Source organism: Ambystoma mexicanum, chromosome 5p, assembly GCF_040938575.1.
Source record: "Ambystoma mexicanum isolate Mex_15411 chromosome 5p, UKY_AmexF1_1, whole genome shotgun sequence".
Taxonomy (NCBI): Eukaryota; Metazoa; Chordata; class Amphibia; order Caudata; family Ambystomatidae; genus Ambystoma; species Ambystoma mexicanum.
This window is the reverse complement of record NC_090930.1, coordinates 757,350,990-757,376,375: the sequence shown is the minus strand read 5'-3', so window position 1 is coordinate 757,376,375 and position 25,386 is coordinate 757,350,990. Positions and strand designations below refer to the sequence as shown.

Below are 25,386 nucleotides of genomic sequence, written 5' to 3'. Positions count from 1 at the left end.
CAGGGGGGCACCAGATCCCCAGCGCTCTCCAAGGAGGCGTGGGACTTGAGGCACTGGGCCATCGCCCAGGGGATGTTCCTCATTCCGTTTCTCCTGGCAGGAGTAAAGAACACTGTTGCCGACTCGCTCAGCAGGGAGCTGCGCTCTTGCCACGAGTGGGAGCTTTGGCAAGATCAAGTGGACCACCTTTTCCTCAAATGGGGCAGTCCGCAGATCGATCTGTTTGTGACGGCGACGAACACCAAGTGCCGGAGTTTCGCCAGCAGGTTCCCCCAGCCGGGGAGCATGGGGGATGCATTCTCCTTCCTTTGGGAAGGCCGATTTCTGTACACGTTTCCTCCGTTGCCACTACTACTTAGACTCATCAGTCAACTCGGACGGTACCGGTGCAGGATGACCCTCGTCGCGCCAGCGTGGCCGAGGCAGATCTGGTACCCAGACTTTCTCAGCATGTCAACGTCCCCTCCAGTCAAGCTGCCAGTGGTCGCGGATCTACTCGCCAGGGAAGGAGGAGCAATTCTGCATTACGATCCGGAATCGCTGAACATGAAGGCTTGGCTCGTGCAGCATTAGAGTTCAGTGGTTACGAGCTTCCGGCAGACTGCAGGGAGGTGCTCGCCAAGGCCAGGACATCGTCGACTCTGAAGTGCTACGGACACAAATGGAAGCGCTTTGCGACCTGGTGCCGGTCACAGAAGATCAACCCTTACTTTGATAGGCTAAATTGGGACTGGCGCATGCCTCCATCAAGGTGCATCTGGCGGCTATCTCGATGCACCAGATCTCCGGGATGGTCTTCCATGTGGTTGCACCGTCTAGTCAAGGAATTCATTAAGGGACTGTTCTGGTCGTTCCCGCCGGTGAAGGCTTCTGCCCCGGCATGGGAACTCAACGTGGTGCTGATTAGGCTCATGGGGGCCCCATTCGAACCTTTGCATTCAGCTCCGCTCAAGTTTCTGTCATCGAAGACGGCTTTCCTCTGGCCATCACCTTTGCAAGAAGAGTAGGTGAGATCCAGACCCTGTCCTGCAAGCCACCTTACTTGACTTTCCACAAAATTAGGGTGGTGCTGCGGACGCACCCCTCCTTCATGCCCAAGGTTCCATTGGACTTTCATCTCAACAAGCCCTTGGTGTTACCTGTGTTTTTTCCGACGCCTTCGTCGCCGGCTGAAAGGACTTTGCACTAGCTGGATGTGGCTCGAGCACTGAAGTTTTATGTGGCCCGCACAAAGAGTTTCCGGAAGACTTCTCAGCTCTTTGTGAACTTTGGAACTGTGAACCATGGGAAGGCCCTGTCCAAGGCTTCCATTGCCAGGTGGCTCTCCGGCTGCATCACTCGTCACCGGTTGGCGAACCGACCGTTGCCTGGCCGTCTGAGAGCCCATTCTACCAGAGCAATCGCTGCTACGATGGCGCTCTTGTCTGGTGTGCCCCTGCTGGAAATTTGCAGGGCTGCTACGTGGAGGTCGACACACACCTTCAAGAAATTCTACTGCATCGACAGGGATCCGTGGTTGTGCATGTGTGTACTGCTATGTATTCTTTATTCATGAGCATGTGATCCATGCCAGACACCATGCTGGAGAAGGAAAAAGTTACTTAACTGTAACTGTTGTTCTCCAGCATGGGTCTGGCATGGATTCACATATGAACCCACCCTCCTGCCCCTCTGCAGCTCTTCTCTTGGTCCTGCTGCCACTTCACGTGCTACCAAATCTGAAGATGGCTGCCAGAGGAGGGGCTTAGGGAGAGGGCAGTCATTGGCTGGGGGTAGTATGACCCAGAGCCCAGTGATTGGTTTATAGGAGAAAGACAGTTCAGAAACGAAACTGAAACAGTTTTTTCTTTTAGAGAGGATTCCCAGCCTGACAACAGGGAATATTCATGAGCATGTGAATTCATGCCAGCCCCATGCTGGAGAACAACAGTTACAGGTAAGTAACTTGTTTGTTCCTCCCTACGTCCCACCATCCTTCCTCCCCACCCCCCCTAATTAGAGCAGCAAGGTTGTTCAGCATAATACAGGTGTGGCGCTGGTGGGCGGTGTTAGGAGAGCCTGTGCTCCTGAGGCTGCACCCCCACCAATTTAAAGGGAAAGCGTTTGTTTTTTTCTAGTGAAAAAGGATTCTGTTCCCATCCCTCGCGAGGGTTGCCCATACAGGATGGAGGGAAGGGGACTATGGACTAGGAGCACATTAGTCACTCCGGTGAGTAACACTTAATTTTTTTAATAGTACCATCCGAATAAATTTCCTTCTTCCACCCTGTTCCCATATTTCGCCCTCTTACTGCTTTCATTTGGCACGCTTTCTCAACCTGACTCCAATTTCATTCTCTCTGTATTGTATTCATATGTGTACATAGTATTACTTCTGTATCTGCTCTAATCACTCTTAACTTTCCTTCTCACTATTGTCAAACTTGGCAATGTCCTTCTCCCCATATCTACTCCATCAGCTACTACACATGTTATGATATGATATATGATATGATAGTTTATTTATATAGCGCCTATACACAATGTGTTTCAGAGCGCTTCAAGGCAAGGGAGGGAACAAGGGAAAATACAACCACATTCTTACAGGCCATGAACAGTAAGGATGTGAAATTAACTATCATACTCGGCCTGACGACATTTCAGATAGTGCAAGAGCTAAGACATAGATAAGGAAGGGAGGGGGAGAGTGGGAAGGAAATGGAAACAGACAGGCGACTACCGTACTAAGCCTGACGACATTTCTGGTACAGCCGGAGAAAAACAAAAGGTGAGGGAGAGGGGTGCAGAAAGGGAGGGGAGGAACAAAACAAGCCACTATCATGCTAGGCCTGACGACATTTCAGATAGTGCTGGAGGTGTGGTGGGGAGGAAAAAAACAGTAATGGGAGGGTGGAGCAAACAGACGAGGTTGTTATCATATTAGGTCCAGGGACAATTCTGATAGAGTAAGTGCATACAAGAAAGTAAGGGGAGGAGATAGGAAAAGGGAGAAGGGAAAGGAGGAGAGAACAGAGTAAGCAGTCAAAAAGAGTGGAGAAGCAAGAGTGGAGAGCGAATACAATTGCAGAAGTCAGTAGTAACATATAATGTTGCAAGCCAGGATACAAGATGAAGATGGGAATAGCATGATTCAGGGCCACCATCAGTACAAGATGCAAAGGAAGTCCAGCATGAGAGTTGAGAAAGAGTGACGCACTGAATGATGTCCATAAAAGTCAAATCCAGCATTGGCCACAAGACGGTGATGGTGAAGGAAGGCACCAGGTGGGCGGGGCTTGCTAAGTGGTGAAAAAGAGCAGCAGCCAGGAAGCCACCAGGTGGGCGGGGATTATGCCAGGTGACCTAGATCCACTTGCACCTGTTCCCCATCTGCTATCTGTTCTATGTTTTTATTGCCTATCGCCATGGTATATTTTTACCACACTTTTTGAATTTTCTTTTGCTGTGAAAATGTCAGGGAGACCTCGTGCAGCACTCCTCACCTCTTCTAACCTCACCACCTACCCATATCATGTTGCCTCACCCAAACAACCCCCCTACATTTTTGTGGCAAAAATATGGGGAATACATTGCAGCACAAAATACTGTGCTAACAAAATAAATCGGTAAAAAGACTGAAAGACCACCACACTCTGTTTTTCATACCTTACCACAATCCTGCCAACTTTTTTCTTTTCCCCTCTAAATTGTTGATTCATGTTGTTTGCTTACTTTTTCTTTGTCATTTGTTTTATGTCTGTTTTTTAACCAGAAGTACAGCGCTTTAGTCAAAGCTCTTTGTAATTGCCAGTAAGTAAATACATGTATTTCTACGGTTGATACCTTGCAGAAATTGCGACTTCAGAATAAATATATCTTTCTACTGTGATTTTGCTTTTACTTTTCTAGGGTTACGATAATTCAGAGAGTAGTGTGCGTAAAGCTTGCGTCTTCTGCCTCGTAGCCATCTACGCAATCATTGGTGATGACCTGAAGCCACATCTCAGTCAACTCACAGGCAGTAAAGTAAGTGGCATACGCTTAATTGACACACATGAGAATGCACACATACATGGGGCTTTCCTACAGCCATTTCAAAATGGCAAATGTAATTAACAATTATGTCCATTTTATTTGCAAAGTCTTGTACACTTCCAATGGCCTCCGCTCCAGTCACCCTTTTAGTCCCACAAAAGTTTATTTCCTTGTTCTTTTAAATATGTGGGCTGTCTTTACTCAGTCCTCCCAGCCACTGGGGATGCTCTGCGCAGAGTCATTACCATACAGTAATCCTGTTGCTCTGAGCCTCCTCAGTGCTGGGGGGCTGCCATCTCCTTTGCCGGGAACAAGGTAAGTGCTCCCCCTTGTACCACACCCCCCTTTCCCACAGGTTTCACTCCCTGCCACTCCCACCTTCTCCTTTCTTGCCCTGCACTGGACCGGAAAGAGTAGTGACCCTGGTGCGTGAGACACCACCATGGAATGGGTGAAGGGGCTACGTTCTTCCTTCTCTGGATCCATGTTGCCCCTGTTTTTGTTTTCTTTTTAATTTGAGAAACGACTCTGTCCTTTCTCAACTTAAAAACCGATTAGTATCCGGATACTAATAGCAGTATTACCCTCGCAAGGGAAGCACCTGGGCACCTGGGCATCTCATATACAAACTATGCTGATGACACCCAGGTGCTCATACCCATATCGGGGACTACCTGTCGGACCTGAACACCCTTATTTCCATCTATTCTACGATCCATTCCTGGATGGCAGAAAACTGGTTATGCCTCAACACCGAGAAAACCAAACTTCTGCTGATTGGATCCCTGTCCACCTTGGGCATGCTGGACAAGCAATACAGTTCCTTCACAGTCGACAATATCCCCATCACTGTATCACAGGCAATTAAGACCCTGGGCATATATTTAGAACCAAACCTGACCATGGACCGGCAGGTTAACGCCATAGCATCCTCCTGAGCTTATCACTCCAAACTTATCAATGTAGTTAGACCGTTCTTATCTCAACAGAACTGTCTCACCATCACTAGGGCAATAATTGGCTCTAGAGTGGACTACTGTAATGCCCTCCTTGTAGGAACCTCAGATAAAAACATTGCTAAACTGCAAATTGCTCAAAATAACGCCCTCAGGGCCGCCACAGGTCTATCATGCAGGGACCATATCTCAGGACTCAGGAAGCAGGTCCACTGGCTCCCGGTCAAGGAAAGGATAATTTTCAAGACTCTTGCCTTGACAAGTGTCTCCCTGACCTGCCCGTCCCCCCTACCTGGTCCAAAGGATTTCCAAACCCCTTTCTTCCAGGCCAACCAGAAACACCTTACACTAACATGATTACTGTTCCCAAAACATGCAAAACTCGTGCTGGCGGCAGCTCACCATTGGAACGCCCACCCTCCCTCCGCACATCAGGCTAATTGACTCTCATGCGGCCTTTCGCAAGGCTATCAAAACCTGGCTCTTTATTTATTAATGTTTGTAATTATCCTGCATTTACCTTAGCCTCTGTAACCAAGCAACCTGTTTTTCACTGCTGCTGTTTAACCTTGTACCCTGTTTCAAGAATTCTTCCTTGGGCGGCATTCATGTAACCCAGAATCGAACCTCTTTTAGCACCTTGATGCCCTAGGGCTGTAGTGTGCTCTATAAATCTAAATAAATTACTGGGCCTAGTAACGCCCTGGGCTAAGGGTAAAGCCCTCTCTTCACTCAGGCTTCTACCTGGGCCGGGGCATGACCTGGCCCAGTAATGCCCCCATGCCCTCCCCCTCCCCCTTGGGTAATAATGCTTAAGAAAATCAAACGTTGACAGTCTTCCAATTCTGGCACCGTTGTTTGAGCTTGTAGTTTGAACTAATCATTGCCAATTATAGGAGAACATCAAATTGTGGTTTTGTGTTTATGTGGACGGTGCAGGGTGGGGAGTCCGGAGAAAGGGACGTTAGCCTTGTCCTTAATTCATGTAACTGTTGTATGCAAAAAGATATGGGGAGAGTTTCCTTCTTCCACATCCCTGCTGTCTCCAAAATTGTGTGGCACTGCTTAACTGCCATCTTGAAATTTTTATTTCAGGCAGCATCATTATCAAACAGAGGGAAAACAAGTGGATGTTCTCAAGGCTGTATAATTTAAAATAGGCATGTCTATAGTCTCATCTACTGATATACTAGCCTATTGAGCTTGCTTTTTCACTTTGTCTTGTGGTGCACTTTAAAAATGTGGCCTTTTAACATTTTATGCATGCATGTGTTGACACTAAAGCTGTAGCTTGAAAGACTATTACTTGATCTTGCATGCTTTATTGGTATAATTGGTAAACCATGTTACCTACTATTTTTCTTTTTTTGTGACTGTAATTGCTATTACAGGGAGTTTTGGGATGTCGACTGGGTGCGTTTGTAATACTATCCCTAGTGTGCAGTCTACTGTGCCCATGGTCCTTCACGCGTTGAGTACCCTCAGTTATTTTCCACCAGCATAGTCGGTCGTGTGTTGCAGAGATTCTTGGCTATACGCCTTTATTGTTACAAAGTTTAAAGTTAGATTTGCCGTTTCTTCCTTTAATTGCCTTTCGCTATCAAGCAACCTTTGGCGACGGACGGCTCCGGTTACCAGTGTCTAAGAGAGATACTCGATTTCCGACAAACGCTTAATTCTGCCTACTCCGGCCTTCACCGGGCTCCCGCCCATCACAGTAGGGAGAGTGGGAGGAGGACATCTACTCTTATTCTCGGAGAATGCCTATTTCCTTCAAACCACTTTGCATTATTCGTTGTGCTGCCTTTCCATTTAAATATGGAAACACTCCTTTTACATGTTGTCCCTCTTGCAATTGCAAGTACCCCTGGAAAGACATGCACCGGGTGTGCAATCACCGTCTTCCGCAAGACCACGCCGAAAAGTACTGCAATTCTTGCAAACCTGTCAAGCCCAGAACTTTAAAAGATCGCTGCACAAAGCATTGGGCCGCCCACGCCATACAGGCCAAGTTGTCTATCGACGTTGCAGGCGCAGAAGAGTCTGATGGAAGGCAGCTGCGGCGCACATAGTGACGCAGAAGACGATTGGTGTCCGTGGATCCTCACGTGCTGGCCCCTGGCTACGGTAAGCAGGTTGGTGGCCATGTGATGGAGACAATTTGCAGCGGCAAAAGCACACACATCCATCATCACACTAAAGACACAACCCCGAGCTGTACGCCAACCAAGTCATCAGTAAAACACAGCCACACAGTCTGGAGAGGGATAGAAAAGTCCACACGCCCGTTGTCCTCTGGGTCCTCACTCTCACAATCACCACAAGACGAAACTCCCAAAGATGCACCGAGTAGGCCCGTTGCCGACCCTTCCCCAATAAAGCCCTTCTTCCGCGTGCCGAAAAACGAACATTGAAACATAAATCATCAATGCATAGGTTCCGGCCCTTCGAAAATGCAAAAGTTAATGTCCCCATGACACTTATTAAAAGGCAAAATGTCAAAATCTTCCAGTTTTTCAAGGCCCAAAGAGGATAAGTCTCGAGAGAAACACTTTGCACCCTCTCAGGACACAATTACTTGTAACCACATTCTTAAGTCAACTGACCTGTAACCAAATTCTTAAGCATGTATGTCCTGTAACCACATTCTTAAGCCAAGCGCCCAGATGCCTGAGGGTTAGGTACGTGATACAAATGCAATAAATTAATTAACAAATGCATTACACCATGGCAAACATGGTTGTCACCCAGAACTCTCACCCTCCCCCTCAAAACTAAACCCATTTCCAAGATGCACAGAGTGGACCAAAGAAAAATTTGAAAATGTCATGCTTTGTAGATGTTATGGACAGGCACCCAGAGGAATTCCGACACCCACAGGGTACTGGAACACCACAGGGTCGTGTGGAGACAAGTGGCGAACCATCTTCTAAGGTACAGAGACTAGGCAGTTGTCAACCTAGCACGTCCACAAACCAAGCTTTTGTTAGTCACAGTGAGGACACTTCAGATGACCTGCACATTATAGACCCCTCTCATCAAGGTGATCAAATCTCACACGATGACCAATATACACAAGACCAGTTCTATGACGATGGCAATCCAGATGTATAAAGCCATCGCCAGAAGACCAGGACCAGCCTGTTACTGACTCTCCAGTTGATAATCAACTGCAATACAATGAACTGCTCATTAAAGCTGCCCAGCACTTCAAAATTGTGACCCAAGAGGCACTTCAAGATACAGACTTTGTAGATGACATTTTAGAGGACAAAAAAATCTGTAACACCGTTTATTCCCTTAATCCAGTCTGTGCAGAGACAAATCCACCTGTCTATGGTTACTCCCACTTTAACAAGAGCAGTTAATCCTTGCATTGAAAAGATCTTCAAACCTGCCCCAACTGATCCCCTCTACATCACAGGTCAACTGAAATCAGACTCCTTAGTGGTAATTACCACAAGAAAAAGAGTGGGCACCCTGCTAGCTTCTGTGGAGGCACCCCCAGACAAGGAGAACAAAACATTATACACATTGGACAGGAAGGTAGCAACTTCTGCAGCATATCAAACTTGTATCGCCAATAATGCCACTCTGCTAGCCAGTTACAACTGCCATATCCAGGACACAGTACAGCAGCAGATTGACACTGGGCCCGAGTCTTTAAAATCACTGCTTTTAAAAACCATCTCAGAGGGTAAACAAGCTGCTAGCTGCATCCTAAAGAATAATTTAAACGCAACAGATTATGCTGGACGCATTATAGCAGAAGGCACCCTGATTAAACGGCACGCATGGCTGCGTCCTGTTGAACATGCCAATAGAACCCAATGTGCTATTTGGCAAGGCAGTCGATGCACTAAAGATTGCGAAAGAGGAACATGAGATGTTAAAATCATTGGGCGAAATCACCAACAGACTGTTTATTCAACGGGGGTTGTTCAATACCCGATGTTTCTCTCGCGGGCAATGTTAAAGCACGCTCTATGGGATATAGTCGAGACAATCCTCTTCCTGGGGCAATACACATGGTCAGTCTAGCAGTAACCAACCCACTTGTCAAAGAGGATATAAAAGAGAACAAAGTCGGGGTAGAGCCTCTGCCACCAGAGGCTCCTCTGCCTCTAAACAATGATGTCTCGATTCAGGTTCCCTCCCATGCAACTCCAGTCGGAGGTCACATTTGCCAGTTCACCCACGCATGGGTGAGGATCACATGCGATCAGTGGATGTTTTCCACAGTGGCAGGGGGATACTCCATTGAATTTTTAGAAAAACCTCAGCACCATCCTCCAAAACACTTGAAGATGTTGCCACAAGACCAGAACATTCTTCTAAAAGAAATCAAGTCCCTGCTTCAAAAAGGCTGAATCATACTAGTCCCTGCACACCAGGTAAACAAGGGTATCTACTCAGTGTACTTCCTTGTGCCAAAGAAGGACTTGACTATGCGCACTGTACTAGAGCTGCGTGCAGAAAACACGTGTCAAGCCTCAAATGTTTTGCATGATAACACTGCAGGAGGTGATCTCGCTGTTAAAACAAGGGGATTTCATGGCAACATGGACTTGAGACATGCATACTTTCATATTTCAATGTTGCCAGCGCACAGGAAATACATGTGCTTCAAGATTTTAAACAAACACTCTCAATTAAAAATCCTACCCTTTGGCATTTCATCAGCCCCAAGGGTGTTCACTAGCAGTAGCAGCAGCGCACCTATGCAGAGAATCAATCCCAGTGTACCCTTATCTCAACGACTGGCTCATAACGGGAAACACCACAAATTTGTAAAAACACCACCCAAAGAAAAATCAATCTGTTTGAATTTGAGTTCTGCATCAATGAGGAAAAAATAGTCTCCTCCCGTCTAATAAAACTATTCCTGGGAGCAATTATAAAGACTCAAGAAGAGTTGATTTTCCCCTCAGCCTAGAGAGTACGAAATATGCCATTTCAAGTACCTCACTACACAGCTGGTCAAATAACCGTCTGCTTGGGATGATGGCTTCATGCATTCATCTTGTTCCACACGCGCGCCTGCGCCCGTTGCAAGAGTGGCTAGAGAAAGAATGGTCTTGGGTAAGTGGTCAGTGGGTTGATCTAGTGGTTGTTTCGCTAACCTTAGTGCAAGCTCTACGCTGGTGGATAAGAGACAACATGTTAAAAGGGAAACCTTTTTGAAACCCACCAGTGCAGGCCACTCTCGGGATGGGGAGCTCATTACCTTAATCATATTGCACACGACATGTGGACAAAAACAACAGCAAAGAACCACATAAACCGACTAGAATTGCTAGCAGTCCTCAAAGCCCTGCAAGCATTCCAACAGCACTTAGCAGGGCAAACAGTTCTAGTCCTCTAGTGTACAAGCTGGGTGGTACACACACTCAAAGTTTGTCCAGATTAGCCCAAAAGATTTGGAAGTGGTCTCAAACGCAACATTTACAGTTTGTCACAGGTTCTAGGGGAACAAAATTCATTAGCAGACACTCTGAGCAGAAGTCTACAGCTACCCGCAGAACATGAGTGACAAATTCACAAAGATATTTTACACAATGTGTTCACCGAATAGGGACATCCTCCTCTAGACAACAAATAAAACACACAATGCCCAGAATTGGCATCCAGGTTCCCCCAACCAGGTTCCAAGGGTAACGACCCTGTGCATGAGTTAGTCAGGGAAATTTGCTTACGATTTTCCACCAACACCACTCCTAAATATAATAGTCCACAAGATGCACTAAGAAAAAGTTACACTAATTCTCATAGCTCCTATGTGGGCTCGACAATCATTGTTTCAACACCTACTCAAACTAGCAATGTGCAAACCAATCAAGCTTCCGTGCCCATCAAACATCATGTCCCAACACAAGGGGACGACATTCCATCCATGCCCTGAGACTCTAAGCTTGGCTCGTGAAGTCATATAGTTTGGACATTTTAATCTGCCACAAAAGTGTATGGACATCCTCAAAGAAGCACAAAAGCCGAATACAATACACTGTTTTCTGATGCTTGTTAATCTGCTTAGAATTACATGCTGTGCATATGGTCCGACATCCAGTGGTAACCGCGGAGTATTGCATCTGGTCTTTCGGGGACCGAAAGGGGACGTCAGCATAGGCGTGTCTGGTACACTATCCCTATCGTGACATGTAGTGTACCCAAAATCCCTCACGCCCCGAGGTCCCTCAGATTGTTTTTTTCCACCCAGATACTGGTTGCCCTGTAGAGACATTGTTTATCTTTATTTTGACTTTGTTGTTATTTCCCCTTAAGTCACTTAGACGGCGATTCAAGGTAACCTTGACGGAGACTACGGGAAGTTTCGACAGCGGTGGATTTCGGCGCCTAAGATCCGGCGGCTGAGCCATCCACATGGCTGGGGTCCTCTGGCCGGCCTACACAGTAGGGAGAGAGGGGTCGGGGTGGCCATAGCTTTCATTATGTCTTTCCTCTTTCCCCCTCTTTGCCCTCTAGGTCTGGTCATCTTTGTTTATACCTTTCACTATTGAAAGGACACTGTTTAGGTTCTGCCCTAAGTGTAGGGTCAGGTACCCGTGGAAAGACTAGCACAGAGCGTGTAATTCTTGTCTCCCTGTAGATCACGACGAGAAGCGGTGTGTGGCTTGTAAGCTCCTTCGGCTCAAGACCCTTAAGGAGCGCTGTGTAAAGCGGTGGGCCGCGTACAGTATGTTGCGGGCTGAACCCTCTTCCCGCACCGCCACACCCGCCGAAAGTGACGGGGGCACTGACGATGACCAAACATCGGTGTTGGATGTCATAGACCTTGAGGCGGACACTTCTAGGTCCGCCACGCCCGTCCAGACCCCTAAAGGCCTGACGCAAGTCTCGCTCCAAGGACAACACCCAGCGACAGGTTGCATACAGAAACCACTAAACACACAACCCCATCACCGATTTCGACGGTTCCGTCGAAAAAGTGAAAGCACCAACAGGACCGTTGAAATTTCTACAGATTCCTCTGATCCGGTAGATCAGCCTTCCCCGCATCCGCAACAGCATCTTGCGACTGGACATTTCAAAAACAAGGGCTCTACCTCAAAATCAGGTTTACACGCCGTAGCGTGGTCAGTCGACGCTCCGGCGCCCCCTAAAGGCCTGGTGGGCCCGAAATCTACAACTAGGCCTCCTAGCCTTTCCATAGGTTGAACAATCTACCGCTAGGCTCTCTGACGCCGCGGTAGGCGGTAAATCTACCGATGGGCCTTTTGACCCGTTAACTCACGCCGATTCGGCAGAGATTGAGGAAAGCATTGCGAGGATTACTTCGGCCGTTGGGCTGGTACCTAAGACACTGTCGAAATGCATGGAGCGTGCCGCGGACAAGTCTAAAGACACGCCATGGTGCCCCAATGCTCGCAATACCTACGAGGACAGTCAAGAGCCTCTGTCCAACACCCTTGGAGACAAATTTCGATGCCAAAGAGCAGAGAATGATGTTTTTATTACGGTGAGTAATGCATGTAATTTTAACTAGTGGAAAGGATTTCTCATTTGGTGCAGGTCACGCAACATGAATCCAATTGACTGTTCTCCATCGCACATATGTGCTAAATGCTAAATGCTTTACCTACTCCATTCCATCAAAGTACTCTAACAAACAAAACCTGGTGGAAGGTACGAGTTATCAAAGCATTCATGGAACGAGTAAAGAAATGCTATCATCCCATTTCTAATCCACCACCGATTGGCACCTCAATGTTGTACTCAAAAAGCTCATGGGTCCACCCTTTGCACCTATGCATAAAGGCAGTCTGAAGCATTTAACATGCCAGACTGTGTTAGGCAGAATCCTGTGTAGAGCCCTTAGGGACCACTGCACACAATTAAGACTACAGGTGGCAATACAAGTTTTACCTTTGGTACAAGCCTGTACTACTATGTTAAAGTTGTAGCAGTAGCGGAGCAGCCAGGCTTATCTCAAGAGTATATGAGCAGTAGCAGAGATTACACAATGGGACCACAATTACTGTGACTCAAGCAAACACTGACTCAAGGTTTCAGGTAAAAAATAGAAGTACATTTATTTTAAACCATATGTTATCAACACGACACTTCTGTTAATTCAAAAACTACACGTAAAATACACTACAACCAACCAATTCACTTTGTACAGTATATGATATGATATGATATGATATGGTATTTGTAACGCGCCTATACACAAGTGTTTCAAGGCGCGACGAGGCGGGGGGGGGGAAACAAGGGAAAGACAGACAAACGATCCTACTAGGCCAGGTGTCATTCAGATCGCGCAAGTGCCGAGGTAAGGGGAAAAAGGAGAAAGTGCAAGGGGAGGAGGTGGGGGGGAAAGTGCAGTACAAGGTAAGTAGCGTAAAATAAATAAGGAATAAAAAGGGCCAGCTGGTGGCAAGTGCGAGGTAAGTGCATAGCAAGTGCTGGGAAGGGGGCTGTAGGGATACAGTGACAGTCCCACGGTGCAGGGGGGGCCAAGGGAGGCAGTGCAGGTGGAGAGTGGCTGGGCCCTGGACCGAGGTCGCTGAGAGTGGCCCAGATGCAGGTTAAGTGCAGAATTCAGTGGGGAGTTAAGCAGGTTTAGCAGGGGAGAGGGAGAGAGAAGGCAGAAGCGAAGAGGAAGGTTTTGAGGTGCTTCCGGAACCGGAGATGGTTCTCCTCAAGTTTCAGGGAGGCAGGAAGGCTGTTCCAGAGGGAGGCCCCTGCTGCGGAGAGAGATCTACCCCCAGCTCGTTGCTTCGAGAAGCGGCTGACCATGAGGGAGTTGGAGACGGATGAGCGAAGTGCTCGTGAAGGAAGATATTTAGGAAGAGAGAGTTGAAGGTATTTAGGCCCCAGGCCCCAGAAGGCCTTGTGGACAATGCAGAGGGTTTTGAACTTAATCCTCGCAGCCACTGGGAGCCAGTGAAGAGATTTCAGTCCAGGAGAGATACGGTCCCTGGGCTTGAGGCCAAGGACAAGTCTCGCAGTTCTGTTCTGGATAAGTTGCAGAGGGCGGAGAGTGGAGGCAGGCAGATTTAGATAGAGGCTGTTACAGTAGTCCAGCCTTGAGAGAACCAGGGCTCGGGAGACAGTGAGCTTCTGGGGGAAGGAGAGGAAGGGAAGAATACCTCTGAGGAGGTGCAGTTGGTAGTGAGACTTCTTAGAGACGTCAGATATATGAGGAGAGAAGGAGAGTGTGGAGTCGAAGATGACCCCGAGGTTTTTAGCCTTGCAGGTAGGGGCAGGAGGGGGGCCAAGGGAGGCCGGCCAGAGAGCTGAAGGGAAGGAGGGAGTGGGTGTGCCGATGAGTAGAATCTCAGTCTTACTGGCGTTAAGGCAGAGGTCATTGGCGGCACACCATTCCTTGATAGCAGACAGACAGTCGGAGATGAGGGAAGGAGAGGAGGAGGCCGAGGGTAGCCTGAAAATGAGCTGGGTATCGTCCGCATAGCACTGGAAGTAGGGGCAGAGAGCGGCGATGCGGTGGGCAAGGAGTGCCAGATACTGGTTGAAAAGCCAGGGAGAGAGGTTGGATCCCTGGGGGACACCACAGGTGGAGAAAAAGATGTCAGAGAGGAAGGAGCCCATTTGGACCTGGGAGGGTCGACCGGAAAGGAAGGAGGTCAGCCATGCCAGAGCCTGACCAGTGATACCCAGGTTATCACGGAGGCGGTTTAGCAGGATGGCATGGTTGACAGTGTCAAAGGCAGAGGAGAGATCGAGCAGAATGAGAACACAGGGAGTGTTGGAATCGAGGTTCAGGAGCAGGTCCTCACGGATGTTCAGGAGAGCAGTTTCCGTGCTTCTGGCCGCTCTGAAGCCGGATTGATGGTCATGAAGATTACCAACAGATTCAGCATGGAGGTTAAGCTGGGAGATGGCCAGTTTCTCCAGGAGCTTGCCCAGGAAGGGAGTAATGGAGATTGGGCGATAGTTAGCGGGGCAGGAGGGGTCGGAAGAGGGTTTCTTGAGGAGGGGGTGCACAAGGGAGTGCTTGAGGGGGGATGGGAAGACTCCAGAGGCGAATGAGAGGTTGCAAAAGTCTGCAAGGGCAGGAGCCAGGGAGTCGATGTGGTCCTTGATGGTTTTGGAGGAACAGGGGTGAACCTGTTTTGACGAGGCTTTCATAGATCGGACTTGTCTGGAAACCTCATCAGCAGAAAAAAGTGGAAAAGCAGAGAAGGGGGGCGGAGGGGCGGCTGCAAGAGAGCAAGAGGAAGAGCCGGGAAGAGAGGGAGGGAGGAGAGAGGAGGAGAGCGAGGATAGGATGTCCTGAGTTTTTGAGATGAAGTGCGAGGCCAGTGCAGTGCAGAGGGCCTGGGAGGGGACCGGAGAGGTAGAGACTGCAGCAGGGTTGGCCAGCTCCTTGCAGATTTTAAAGAGTTCGGCCGAGTTGTTAGATGCCTCAGAGATGCGGGCTTGGATAAGGGCTCTCTTCTTGGTGAGAACGGAGAGCCGGTATTGCCTTTGGAGCAGGCGGCAGGCCAGTTTGTCAGAGGATGAACATGAAGCACGCCATTTCCTCTCTGCCACCCTGCACTTGCGTTTTAGGGTGACGAGATCCAAGTCATACCAGGAGTTACATTTGGCTTTGGGCTTCAGGCGGATTCTCATGACGGGGGCAAGGATATCGAGAGTATCAGTTATAGCGGAATAGAGCATGGAGAGGGCTGTGTCAGGGTGGGAGTCAGCCGAGGGGGGAGGAGGGGGCGAGAAGGTAGCGGCGAAAGCCTCAGCTGACACGCGCTTCATGGGTCGGATGACCGAGAAGGTGGGTGGCAGTGAAGAGGGTGGCTTTGCCTGTGGGGTAGGGAGGGAGAGGTGGGAGGATAGGAGAAAGTGATCGCTCCAGGAGAGAGGAGTGGAGAGAGGGAGGGAGAGGGGAAGGTCAGAGGAGATCAGAGCATCAAGAGTGTGCCCTGCAGAGTGGGTAGGCCCAGACGGGAGAATAGAGAGTGAGAGAGAGTTGCAGAGTTCGCGAAAGAGACCAGTGGGGGGACAGGAGGCATCGAGGTGGATGTTGAAGTCACCGAGAAAGAGGAGTTGGGTAGTTGAGGACAGGAGTGAGGAGGAGAGGTCAGCCCACTCAGAGAGGAAGGAGGAAATTTGACCAGGTGGCCGATAGATAGTAGCCACGGTAAGGGAATGGCTAGGAGAGAGAGAGAGTCGGCAGACAAGACATTCAAAAGAGGAGTAGGTCTGCGTAGGAGTGACAGTGGCAGGAATCCACTCAGGGAAGATAAGGGCAACACCACCCCCTGAACGGTTGGGCCTGGGCACGGAGAGGATCTTGTAGCCTTCAGGTAGGAGTGTGTCGAAGCTGGTGGCAGAGCTGGCAGTGAACCACGTCTCAGTGAGACCGAGGACGTCGAGGTCCAGTTCCTCAAGAAGGCGACAGATATCAGAGGAGTGCTTGATGGCAGAGCGAGAATTTAGAGTGGCAATGTGGAGAAGGTTGCCACCCTTGAAAAACTTCCGGGGAGGGGTACAGATCAGAGGTACGCCCTGCGGAGGTGTTAGAGAAGGAGTTGAAGAGGGAGCAAGAGAAGGGGCAGGGAGGGAGGGGAGAGGCAAGGTAGCCGAGGACAGAGGAGGGGGGACAGCGGGAGCGGAGAGGAAGTTGATGAGGCGTGGGAAGCGTCTATCAAAGAGGTGAAGGTTGGCCTGAGGGCCTTGGACCAAGACGGTCCCGTTGGCATAGACATTAATGATGGCCTTAGAGGAGTGGAAAGGGGCCAAGAGGACATCCCAACGGGTGCCACCATTAATGGGAGAGGAGGAGAAAGGAGAGAGCACAGCGACCATGTGAGGGGTCCATAGGTCAGGAGAAGGCACGAAAAAGAGAATGTCAGTGAGAGTTTCCTTGGAGCAGGCGCTCGTGTAGGTGTCAGCGATAGGGAGGCCTGGGTTGGAGACCAGGATGTCCTTTTTAAACTTTTTCCTACCGGATTTAGTGAGGAGAGCAGGATAGTCAATAGAGAAGCAGTTAGAGTAGATAGGCGAGATAGAGAGTACCATGGAGTAGGAGGGGAGGCGGACGACCCGAGTATGCAGACAGGAAGTGAGTGGAGGGCGCTAGTTTACCACAATGTATAGCTCAAGGTAAGTACCCTGTGTTTTAACGGACCGGGGTTGCGAAACAAAAGACGTTACCGGGAATACACTTGCGATCATTTTTTGACAGTTCGACTTATTAAATAAACGCATATCCGCGGCAAGAAATGTTACCGGGGCAAAACACACTTAGCACCTGAGATACCCAGAGAGAGTTGGGGGCAAAAATCATAGACAATATTTTTGTCAAGGCAGACAGAATCCGAGAACACTCATGGACAGAAATTCAAGAGTCAATAGGCCGGAGCCAGTGCCAAGTGGAACCGGGTTCCTGTTGTCGAGAATCACACAGTCGGACAGTTCATGATTCAATGTAGCCAGGAGTACTTAGATATCATCAAACGAGGAAGCAAAGGTTATAAGGAGGTGGTAAGACAAGGGCAAGCCTTGGAGATGAAGAAAAGGGATTCACCCAAATTCCTCAAGCAGGACATAGTACCTTATTCAATGAAGAGGCTGGTACCACGGCAGTTGTTCCTGGTAGTTTCCTGCAGACCCTCGGTTCCTGGAGCTTCGAGGCGAAGGAGGACATCTGGAGGGGTCTGCACCACTCAGGGATGAGGCCGGCAGCAGCGACGGTGAATAAAAGGTGCGCTCCTTAAAAACAGGAGAGGCTCTTCAGATGGCTATCCGGACCACTACAGCTGTGTGCAGCGATTTCGACCAAGAAGAGGATCCTCTGGTTTTAGATGATGAGCTGGTTATCCCCACCAAGCTCAAGGGAAGAAGACTCCGGACTGGATCTTCTCTGGTCGTCGAAGGGTAGATAGCTCAGGACTGCAGCAGGGCTTCACCGGGACAGGATAGTTGCAGCAGCTGACTTCGTCTCCGCTTCTCTTAGGTTCCTTGTAGTTCCAGTGGCGACTCCGACTTCTAGCTCAAGTGACCTGCCTTTTATGCGAAAATCCCCCATTCACACAGCCTGGCTGTCAATCACGCAGCAGGGGGGTTGTCCAGCCCGGACAACCACCTCAGCCAATCATGGCAAAGTGCGACTTGGGCTTCCTAAGATGCCTTGTGCTGGGGGTGACTACACCCCTCCCTCTCATTCAGCCCACCTAGACACCGAGGCGCCTAGAGGAGGGCTTCTTGGCAGAAGCCCGCCAAAAGACAGTGAACAAAGAAGGCAAACCTGGTTTGCCGCGCAAAGTAAAACACAAGAAGGACTTTAACAAAAAGAAATGGCGAATAAACTAGCCAAAAGAAAAAGGATATGGTCAAGCGGGTTTAAGTTCGAGGCTAATACAATAGCCTAAAACAGTACCACATTTGTATATAGTATAATCACGGTAGAAAAGTTAGGGTAGATACCACTGCCACCAGCAAGTCTAAATGTTAAAAGAGTGAAACAATGCTCTAGGAGGTACAGATAAAAAGGTCTAAGGATTAACCCCTTCCAGTACTCCATGTAAGATGGGGTGTACTGGATCTGTGGTTAAATGACTAGTAAAGTTAATGGCAACTTTACCTTTTTCTGAGGGACAGGAGTCAGCCCCAGAAATGGAGTCGGTGGGAAGTCTAAAAGACAACCCTGTGTTACTGCACTGAAGGTGCTGTGTAGCACACAACAGAAGGGGGCTACTGAAGTGGTGTACTCCAGAGTCCACAATCTCAAAAACAGATGAAACAGACATGGCCAACATGGGTAAGAGTGGGAGAAAAGCTCACACACTTACCAAGTGAAAGAAATAACTCCAGAAAATCCAGCAAAGCTGCTGGAGCACTCACTAGGTAAGGGAAATTAGCCATTGAATGAGAACTCTCCCTAACATACTGCTTTTCTGGTGGCTTTCACTTCTATAAAACGAGTCAGTGTACTGCAAGCACTTTCAGTCCAAGACCCATTCATTATCATTCACAAAGACAAGGTGGTTCTTTGAACACATCCGAGATTTTCACCAAAATTTATATCGAAGTTCCATGTTAATAAATCTATTGAACTTACTACTTTTTCCAACATCCTTCAAATTCAGCAGAAAAAAAGCCTACATACCCTAGATTTTAGGAGGTTGGTTTTCCTTAGTGGAAAACTAATCCACTAAGGAAAAGAGACCAACTTAGTATCCATAGCAGTTGGCAGAGAAGGAGATCATGTTTCTAAAAACGTGATCTCCAGATGGGTAGTCAAATGCATCTAGCTTTGCTATTCTCTATCAAAGAAACATTTACCTTTTACACCAAGAGCCACCTCTAGTCGAGGCACAGGGGCGGCTTTAGCATTTATTCCAAATGTTCATTTACATGCAATTTGCAAAGCTGCTACTTGGAGTTCCATTCATACCTTTACTCAGCTTTACTCCTTGGACACACACACACTCAGGCAGATTCACAGGTGGGACAAAGGTATTAAAACATCTATTTGCAGCTGTACCTTCACACAACCCACCTCCTTCTCCAGGGACTGCTCGCTAATCTTTGCATAGCATGTGATCTAAACAGAGCCACAAGCCTCAGAAGGCATACATCATAGATGTTTTTATCTTTATCTTTTCTACTTTATCTTTTTGTACTCTCACAAACAATTCATGCATCCTCATGTCAGAAACAAAAAGATCTGAAGGACCTCGACACGTGATGGACCCTGGGTACAATAGACGTCACACTAGGGGTAGTATTACAAACATGCCCAGTCAATGTCCCTTTTCGAATTTTGAAAACAAGTCCTGCGATATTCCGCCTGTGATGCTGGAAATGCCTTACGGAGGGTCAGGGGCTCCTAGTCCTTGTCCTACCACTTATCTGTGTGTATTTTTCTGTTTTCTGCCACTGGGGTCCAGCTTGGACCTCTGGCAGTGCAGCTCTTCATGTTTTCCTTTTGGTGAACAACGCCCCTTGGGATACCCTTATGGCACCCATGGGTGCGTGTTGTATGGGGTTTCAACCCAGCACTCCAACTAAGTCAATGCCTGGTATGGGATGCCCAATGGAAACCCTTATTTATATATTTTTCTGTCAAAATGGGCATCGTGGCGCGGTTACAAGCGAGTTTACTTGGCATGAAGAGATATCGTGTGAACACAGATGACGACATGGTTACAGGCATGGCTACAGTTCTGAGGTTACAAGGGAACTGTGAGCGTGGTACAGTTGTATTTTACAGACATTGATGTATGCAGTGGTGTTATAAGAGGGGTTCACTTAAAGAGGGTGGTTTTCAGAGCTTTTCTAAAAGCTATGAGGGATGTTTCCGCTCTTAGTTTAGGCGGTAGGGTGTTCCAAGCTCTTGTAACGCTCACCTGATTCCCGTAGAGGCGCCGGTCTTGACTGGGCGTATACCGTATCTTCAAAGGTGATGTGTAACACACGGCTGGCTCTTTGGGCTGGACCTCTGTGCACTGTATGTCTGACTTGAAGGGTAAGATGTCTGCAGATAGAAAATATGGGATTAAGGAACTGGGTTATTGAATGTCTCTCTCTTCTTCCCTTTCTCTTCTCCTGTAGAACCCCAAAGGTTAACGCTCTCACCTTAGGTAAGTGAACGCCGTGCTCTCCATCTGCCTCGGGGCAGGGTGCTGTAACCAGTTTCTTCACTGGATAAGGGGAGCAGGCCTCTTGACTTCAGAGGACTGCTGTCCGTCGTTTACTGCACGAACGGTAAGTTTCGAGTAATTCTAATGTCTTTAAAGTCTTTAGTAATGATGTTTCTTGTTTTGCAGGGTTCCGGCGATGGCGGATGACGGGCTGAAGTGAGTTGAAGATGGAGCCCGTGTGATGAATAGAAGCGCCTGGAAGCACGTAAGTAAGCGCTTGTTGCCTGCTTCACGATGCGCTCTAACTGTCTTTTTATTTTGCATGTACAAGTTCGGAGCGGCTGCAGGGTGCCGGAATACCCACTGGGTTAGATGTGGAAAGGAGTAATGGCACGTGAGTATTAAAGTTCCCCAATGTCTTTAAACGCACCTTGTTTTGTCTTTCAGATGCGGGATGCAGCGCCGAAGGCCTCCGGAGCGTGCGAAGAGTTGGTAAGCTTTTGTCTTTCAGATGCCGGAATGCAGTGTGAAGACCTCCGGAGCGCACGAAGAGTAGGTAAGCCTTTGTCTTTCAGATGCCGGAATGCAGCGCGAGGCGTTGGTGACAGCCGATGGACCAGGTAAGTGAAGAGCTGTCACTGAAGACCGTAATGCTAACCTGTTCTTTCTTGTCTTTATAGGTGTTGCTGAAGACTGGATTCAGGATGGTAAGCCTTTTTCCCTAGGCCCAGGATCAGATGCAGAAGACACGATGAGCGTTCTGCTGCAGAGGATGCAGAATAACGCAAAGCAAGATTCATCCATCGGGTGTGGTTTAAATAGCCTCCTGTAGTGCTTAGGTGTCTCCACAGCCACGCCTAGGTAAGAAAAGAGTTCCTGCTTTCCAGAAGAGTTCCAGTGTTCAGAATCTAGGGAGTGGCTCCTGCCCCACCCAACAGGAAAAGTAGTTCCAAACAGAAAAGGATCAGAGGCTCAACTGGCGGGCAAGTAAGCAGCATGGTCTGCTGCAGGTAAGTCCACCCAAGCATTATGAGCCCGGCGCTTCCAGCGCTGGGACTGGGCATATTTATGAGCCTGGTGCCACTGGCTCCAGGACTGGGTCCAAAAGGTCCCAATTGGGACTGGTTGGCACTCGGAACCTGGGTTATGGATCTGCTTCCAAGGGAGTTGGGAAAACCCTGACCTTTTGGAAGCAGAGATCATGACAGCTCTTGGCGCTAGGACTTCAAAGCTCGAGCTGCCCGCTCTGACTCTAGTGAAGTTGGGGATTGAGAGTTGGTTAGCGTATAGGTCCCTTTTGGGTCTAAGTGACAGAACTGGTTGTATCCATTCAGTAAGGTAGCTGGGGGCAGATTGGGATATGCATCTGTGTGTAATGGTGAGAGTCTTGAACTGAATGCGCTCTTTGACTGGGAGCCAATGGGCATTTTGTCTTGCTAGGGAGATATGTTCCCTTCTTGGAATATTGAGGGCTGCTCTCAGGGCGTTGTTCTGTGCGTTTTGCAGTCTATTAATGTTTTTGGCCGAGGTGCCTAGTAGGAGGACGTTGCAGTAGTCCAGTTTAGCGCCTATGGTGGCCCTGGCGATGTTGAGGCGGTTAGTGGTGGACAGGTAAGGTTTTACTGCGTTGATTATTTTGGTTGTTAGGGCTGCTGAGGAGGAGATGTAACTGACATGTCTGTCCATGGACAGGGTAGAATCTAGGTATACTCCCAGAGTTTTTACCGCAGGGAAGACTGAGATTACTGAGTTTTCAATTACAAATGTGCTGTATTTGCTGTCTAGTTTGCTGAGGATCTCCTTGGGGCCCACCAATAGGATCTCTGTCTTGTCTCCGTTGAGACAAAGGCCATTGGCTGCCATCCAGGCCTGGATGATGGCATAAGTGTTTTGAAGAGTTTTTAGGTCTAGTTCGTAGTCACAGGTTAGTGGGAGAAGGATCTGAGTATCGTCGGCATAATTGGTGAAAGTTATGCCGAATTCTTCTAGGTCATTGAATAGCGGGAGTGTGAATAGGTTGTATAGTGTGGGGGTGGTGCATGATCCTTGAGGCTAATACATGTACCCTTATATAACGCCCCTCTCTTTGAATCCCCCCACTCTCACTGAACCAAGAAGAAGGTTTGTTTTGTAAATTAAAAGATTTATTTGAAGAATTGAACAATATATAGATTACACTTTTATGAATATGAATAATATCTGAATATCACACTTATGAATATGAACAATGATCAGCACTGGGTAATATTACAATATCAACAATCTCTTTAAACAATTAGGAGTAGGAATAGGAAGAATAATATAGCAGAGAATACTTTGTATGGGTTCAAGAAATTGCAATGATAGGAACGAATGCAACACAGAAATAAAACTTGATATGACTTCAATCAAAGACAATGGGATCACTTTTTCCCCCTGTTACTCACTCCCCCTAATATGCAATATGAATAGATGGAATGAGGGCACACAGGTTTCAGGAATAACAATCAACAATTGCAGTTTCAATCTCAATTCCCGCCCAGCAAGCTTAGAGAAAACAGTAATGATTTTAAAACGGGTCAATTGCTTTTAAATGTGGTTGAATTGAATGGGAAAAAGCTAAAATGATTTTAATTCGCTAAATTAGGATTCAGCACTAGTGAGAGTTGCACTGGTTTGGGTCAGGTAAACACTAGCAATGATTGTAGAATGATTAGCAGATGGAAGACGAAATTCAGAAGTCGAAATCAAGAAATAGCTGTTTTTACATGTGGTGAAATTTAGCCAAATGCAAATTTGCTACAAACTTTTCCGCGTGCGAGAAACGCGATTACGGAAAAACTATAAGGAATTGGAATGTCGTTTCGGGTTAGTTAGAAAGCTGAGGATGTTCGCTTCAAAATGACATTCGTTCCTAGCACGTACAGTTCACAAGTTAGAAGTTTTAGTAGAGGTCGATTTTTCTCAAAAGGAGTCAAGATTTCTAATGAAATTGCGCTTTGAATTACAAACAGGTTGGCTTGCACTAACAATTATCACAGGATTAGATGATGAGAAAGGATTCAGAATGGACAACAGAGATTCTACAATGCAGTCTGGATATGTTGGAATGGGTTGGATGGATTACTTTAAACTAAGAGGTGACTATGGACAGTTCTATGATAAATACTCACAACTATGGGTTTGAAATGGAATGGGCCCGTCAAAGATCTGGTCAAGGTTTTGGCTGGGATTCGCTCACCACCGGACAGGTCTCAGGCGCTGGGTTCTGCTCTCAGCAAAGCACTCTGGTCTGCACAGCCTCTTGGACTGGATATGATGGGTTCTGGGTTACAGCTCTGCTGGACTGATCTGGATCTTGGATTCTAGCACGGGTTTTGGCCAGAAGCAGCAAAACGGCTCAGCCAGGCTGTTGAATAAGTTGGGTTAGGCCCCATGGAAGTTTAGGGGTTAAATCAGGTTGCAAGATTTTAAAGGCCAGTTGAGAAGGGTTCAGCTTTTTGGGTTAGGCCTCTGCTTCAGGGTTCTGGAGTCTGGATCTAGGTTCTGGAGTCTGGATCTAGGTTCTGGAGTCTGGATCTTCCTGCAGGGTGCTTCGCCAATGGATCAGCTGATGAGTGAAAGTGTGTCTCTCTGGGTCCTCAACAGTCCCTATTTATCCATCTTCCAATGGGGTGGGGAGGCTGATTTCACAATGCCCAACCCTCTAAGGATCTGATAGGTCAGAGAATTCCCCCTCTCCTGATTTGAGCAGGGAACAGTGTGTCATGAGGTGTCATCATGTGTCAGAGTGACACAGTGTTTAGGGTCCAGAAAAAATCCCTCCCCTTGGTTCTTACTTAGAAAATCTATTTTTCCCAAAAAACACATTTCCAATATGCACAACTTGTTAATAATACATAATTACATGACAGATTGACTAAGGTACGTTTCTGTCTAAATCTTATCTTCCTACGAGTTTTGGTTCATATATTTCGCTCTTTTCGTTGGTTATACATTTTCGGATCTGTACAATTTTTTTACACATACATGCGCATGACATCTGGGCATATTCCTGTAATTTTTCATGTTCCTAACATAATCACAATAGCTAGAATATGAACAATTTCGTGGTTCAGTCTCTGAATGTCGCACAGATTCCAGATTAGTTTCAAACTGTGAGCAAATTTTTCATTTTAATAACCTATACATTTCATATTTGTATCAATTGAGTACAATTTGCTATAAGTCTTTTTCTAAAAGATATTTCCTGTGCTTTCTGAATCCACACAAAGGTTTGTCTCCGCCTCCAAGGTCTGGCTGGGCTGGAGGGTCACATGGTCTTCTTCCTGCCAGGGCAGTTGGTGTCAATCACACCCAAATTAGCATTTTCTATTCAGTTCAAGGAACCCATTGTCTCTTTCCCAGAGCAGCAGAGGAAGTCTCCTCCCCTTCTCATTAACATTCCAATGCAATATCCTCTCCTTTTGGTGGGAAGGAACAGAGTGGTATGTTCTCAGGGGAAGAAAGCCTCTTTGAAGTTTTAGCTGAATCAGGTTACCTTATGGTCAATTGTGACATAGTTCCTTGTGAAAAAGTACAGTTACAAATTTGAAATAAGCAAACATATCTTCAATTCCAGTCTTTTTCAACATGAAAATCAATGTGCGGCACCCTATATTGCATTTGATGGAAGTCCCTTCTTTGGCATATTTAGCTTTTGAGACACAAGTTTCTCCTGTCAGATTTAGAGATCGCCAGCGTTTGACGGAGGCGGGTAACGGTATTGCATCCATTTTTGGCAGATTTCTTTGCAGCAACCATCTTCAACAGTGGGTTTTGTTCTGATAACATATACTCCTGCTGACATTATATTTATGTGGATTCTT

The 25,386-nt window shown here is 47.6% G+C and overlaps 1 protein-coding gene across 36 annotated transcripts in view; it reads left to right on the top strand.

Annotated features, from left to right (window-relative positions):
• CLASP2 (cytoplasmic linker associated protein 2) overlaps positions 1-25,386 on the top strand; it is a 2,478,243-nt gene that overhangs the window by 2,423,179 nt on the left and 29,678 nt on the right. For all 36 annotated transcript variants that reach the window (XM_069613152.1, XM_069613157.1, XM_069613154.1 and 33 more), the window contains one exon: positions 3,889-4,005. In XM_069613152.1, the coding sequence (XP_069469253.1) occupies positions 3,889-4,005 (117 nt within the window). The remainder of the gene's footprint in view (positions 1-3,888; positions 4,006-25,386) is intronic.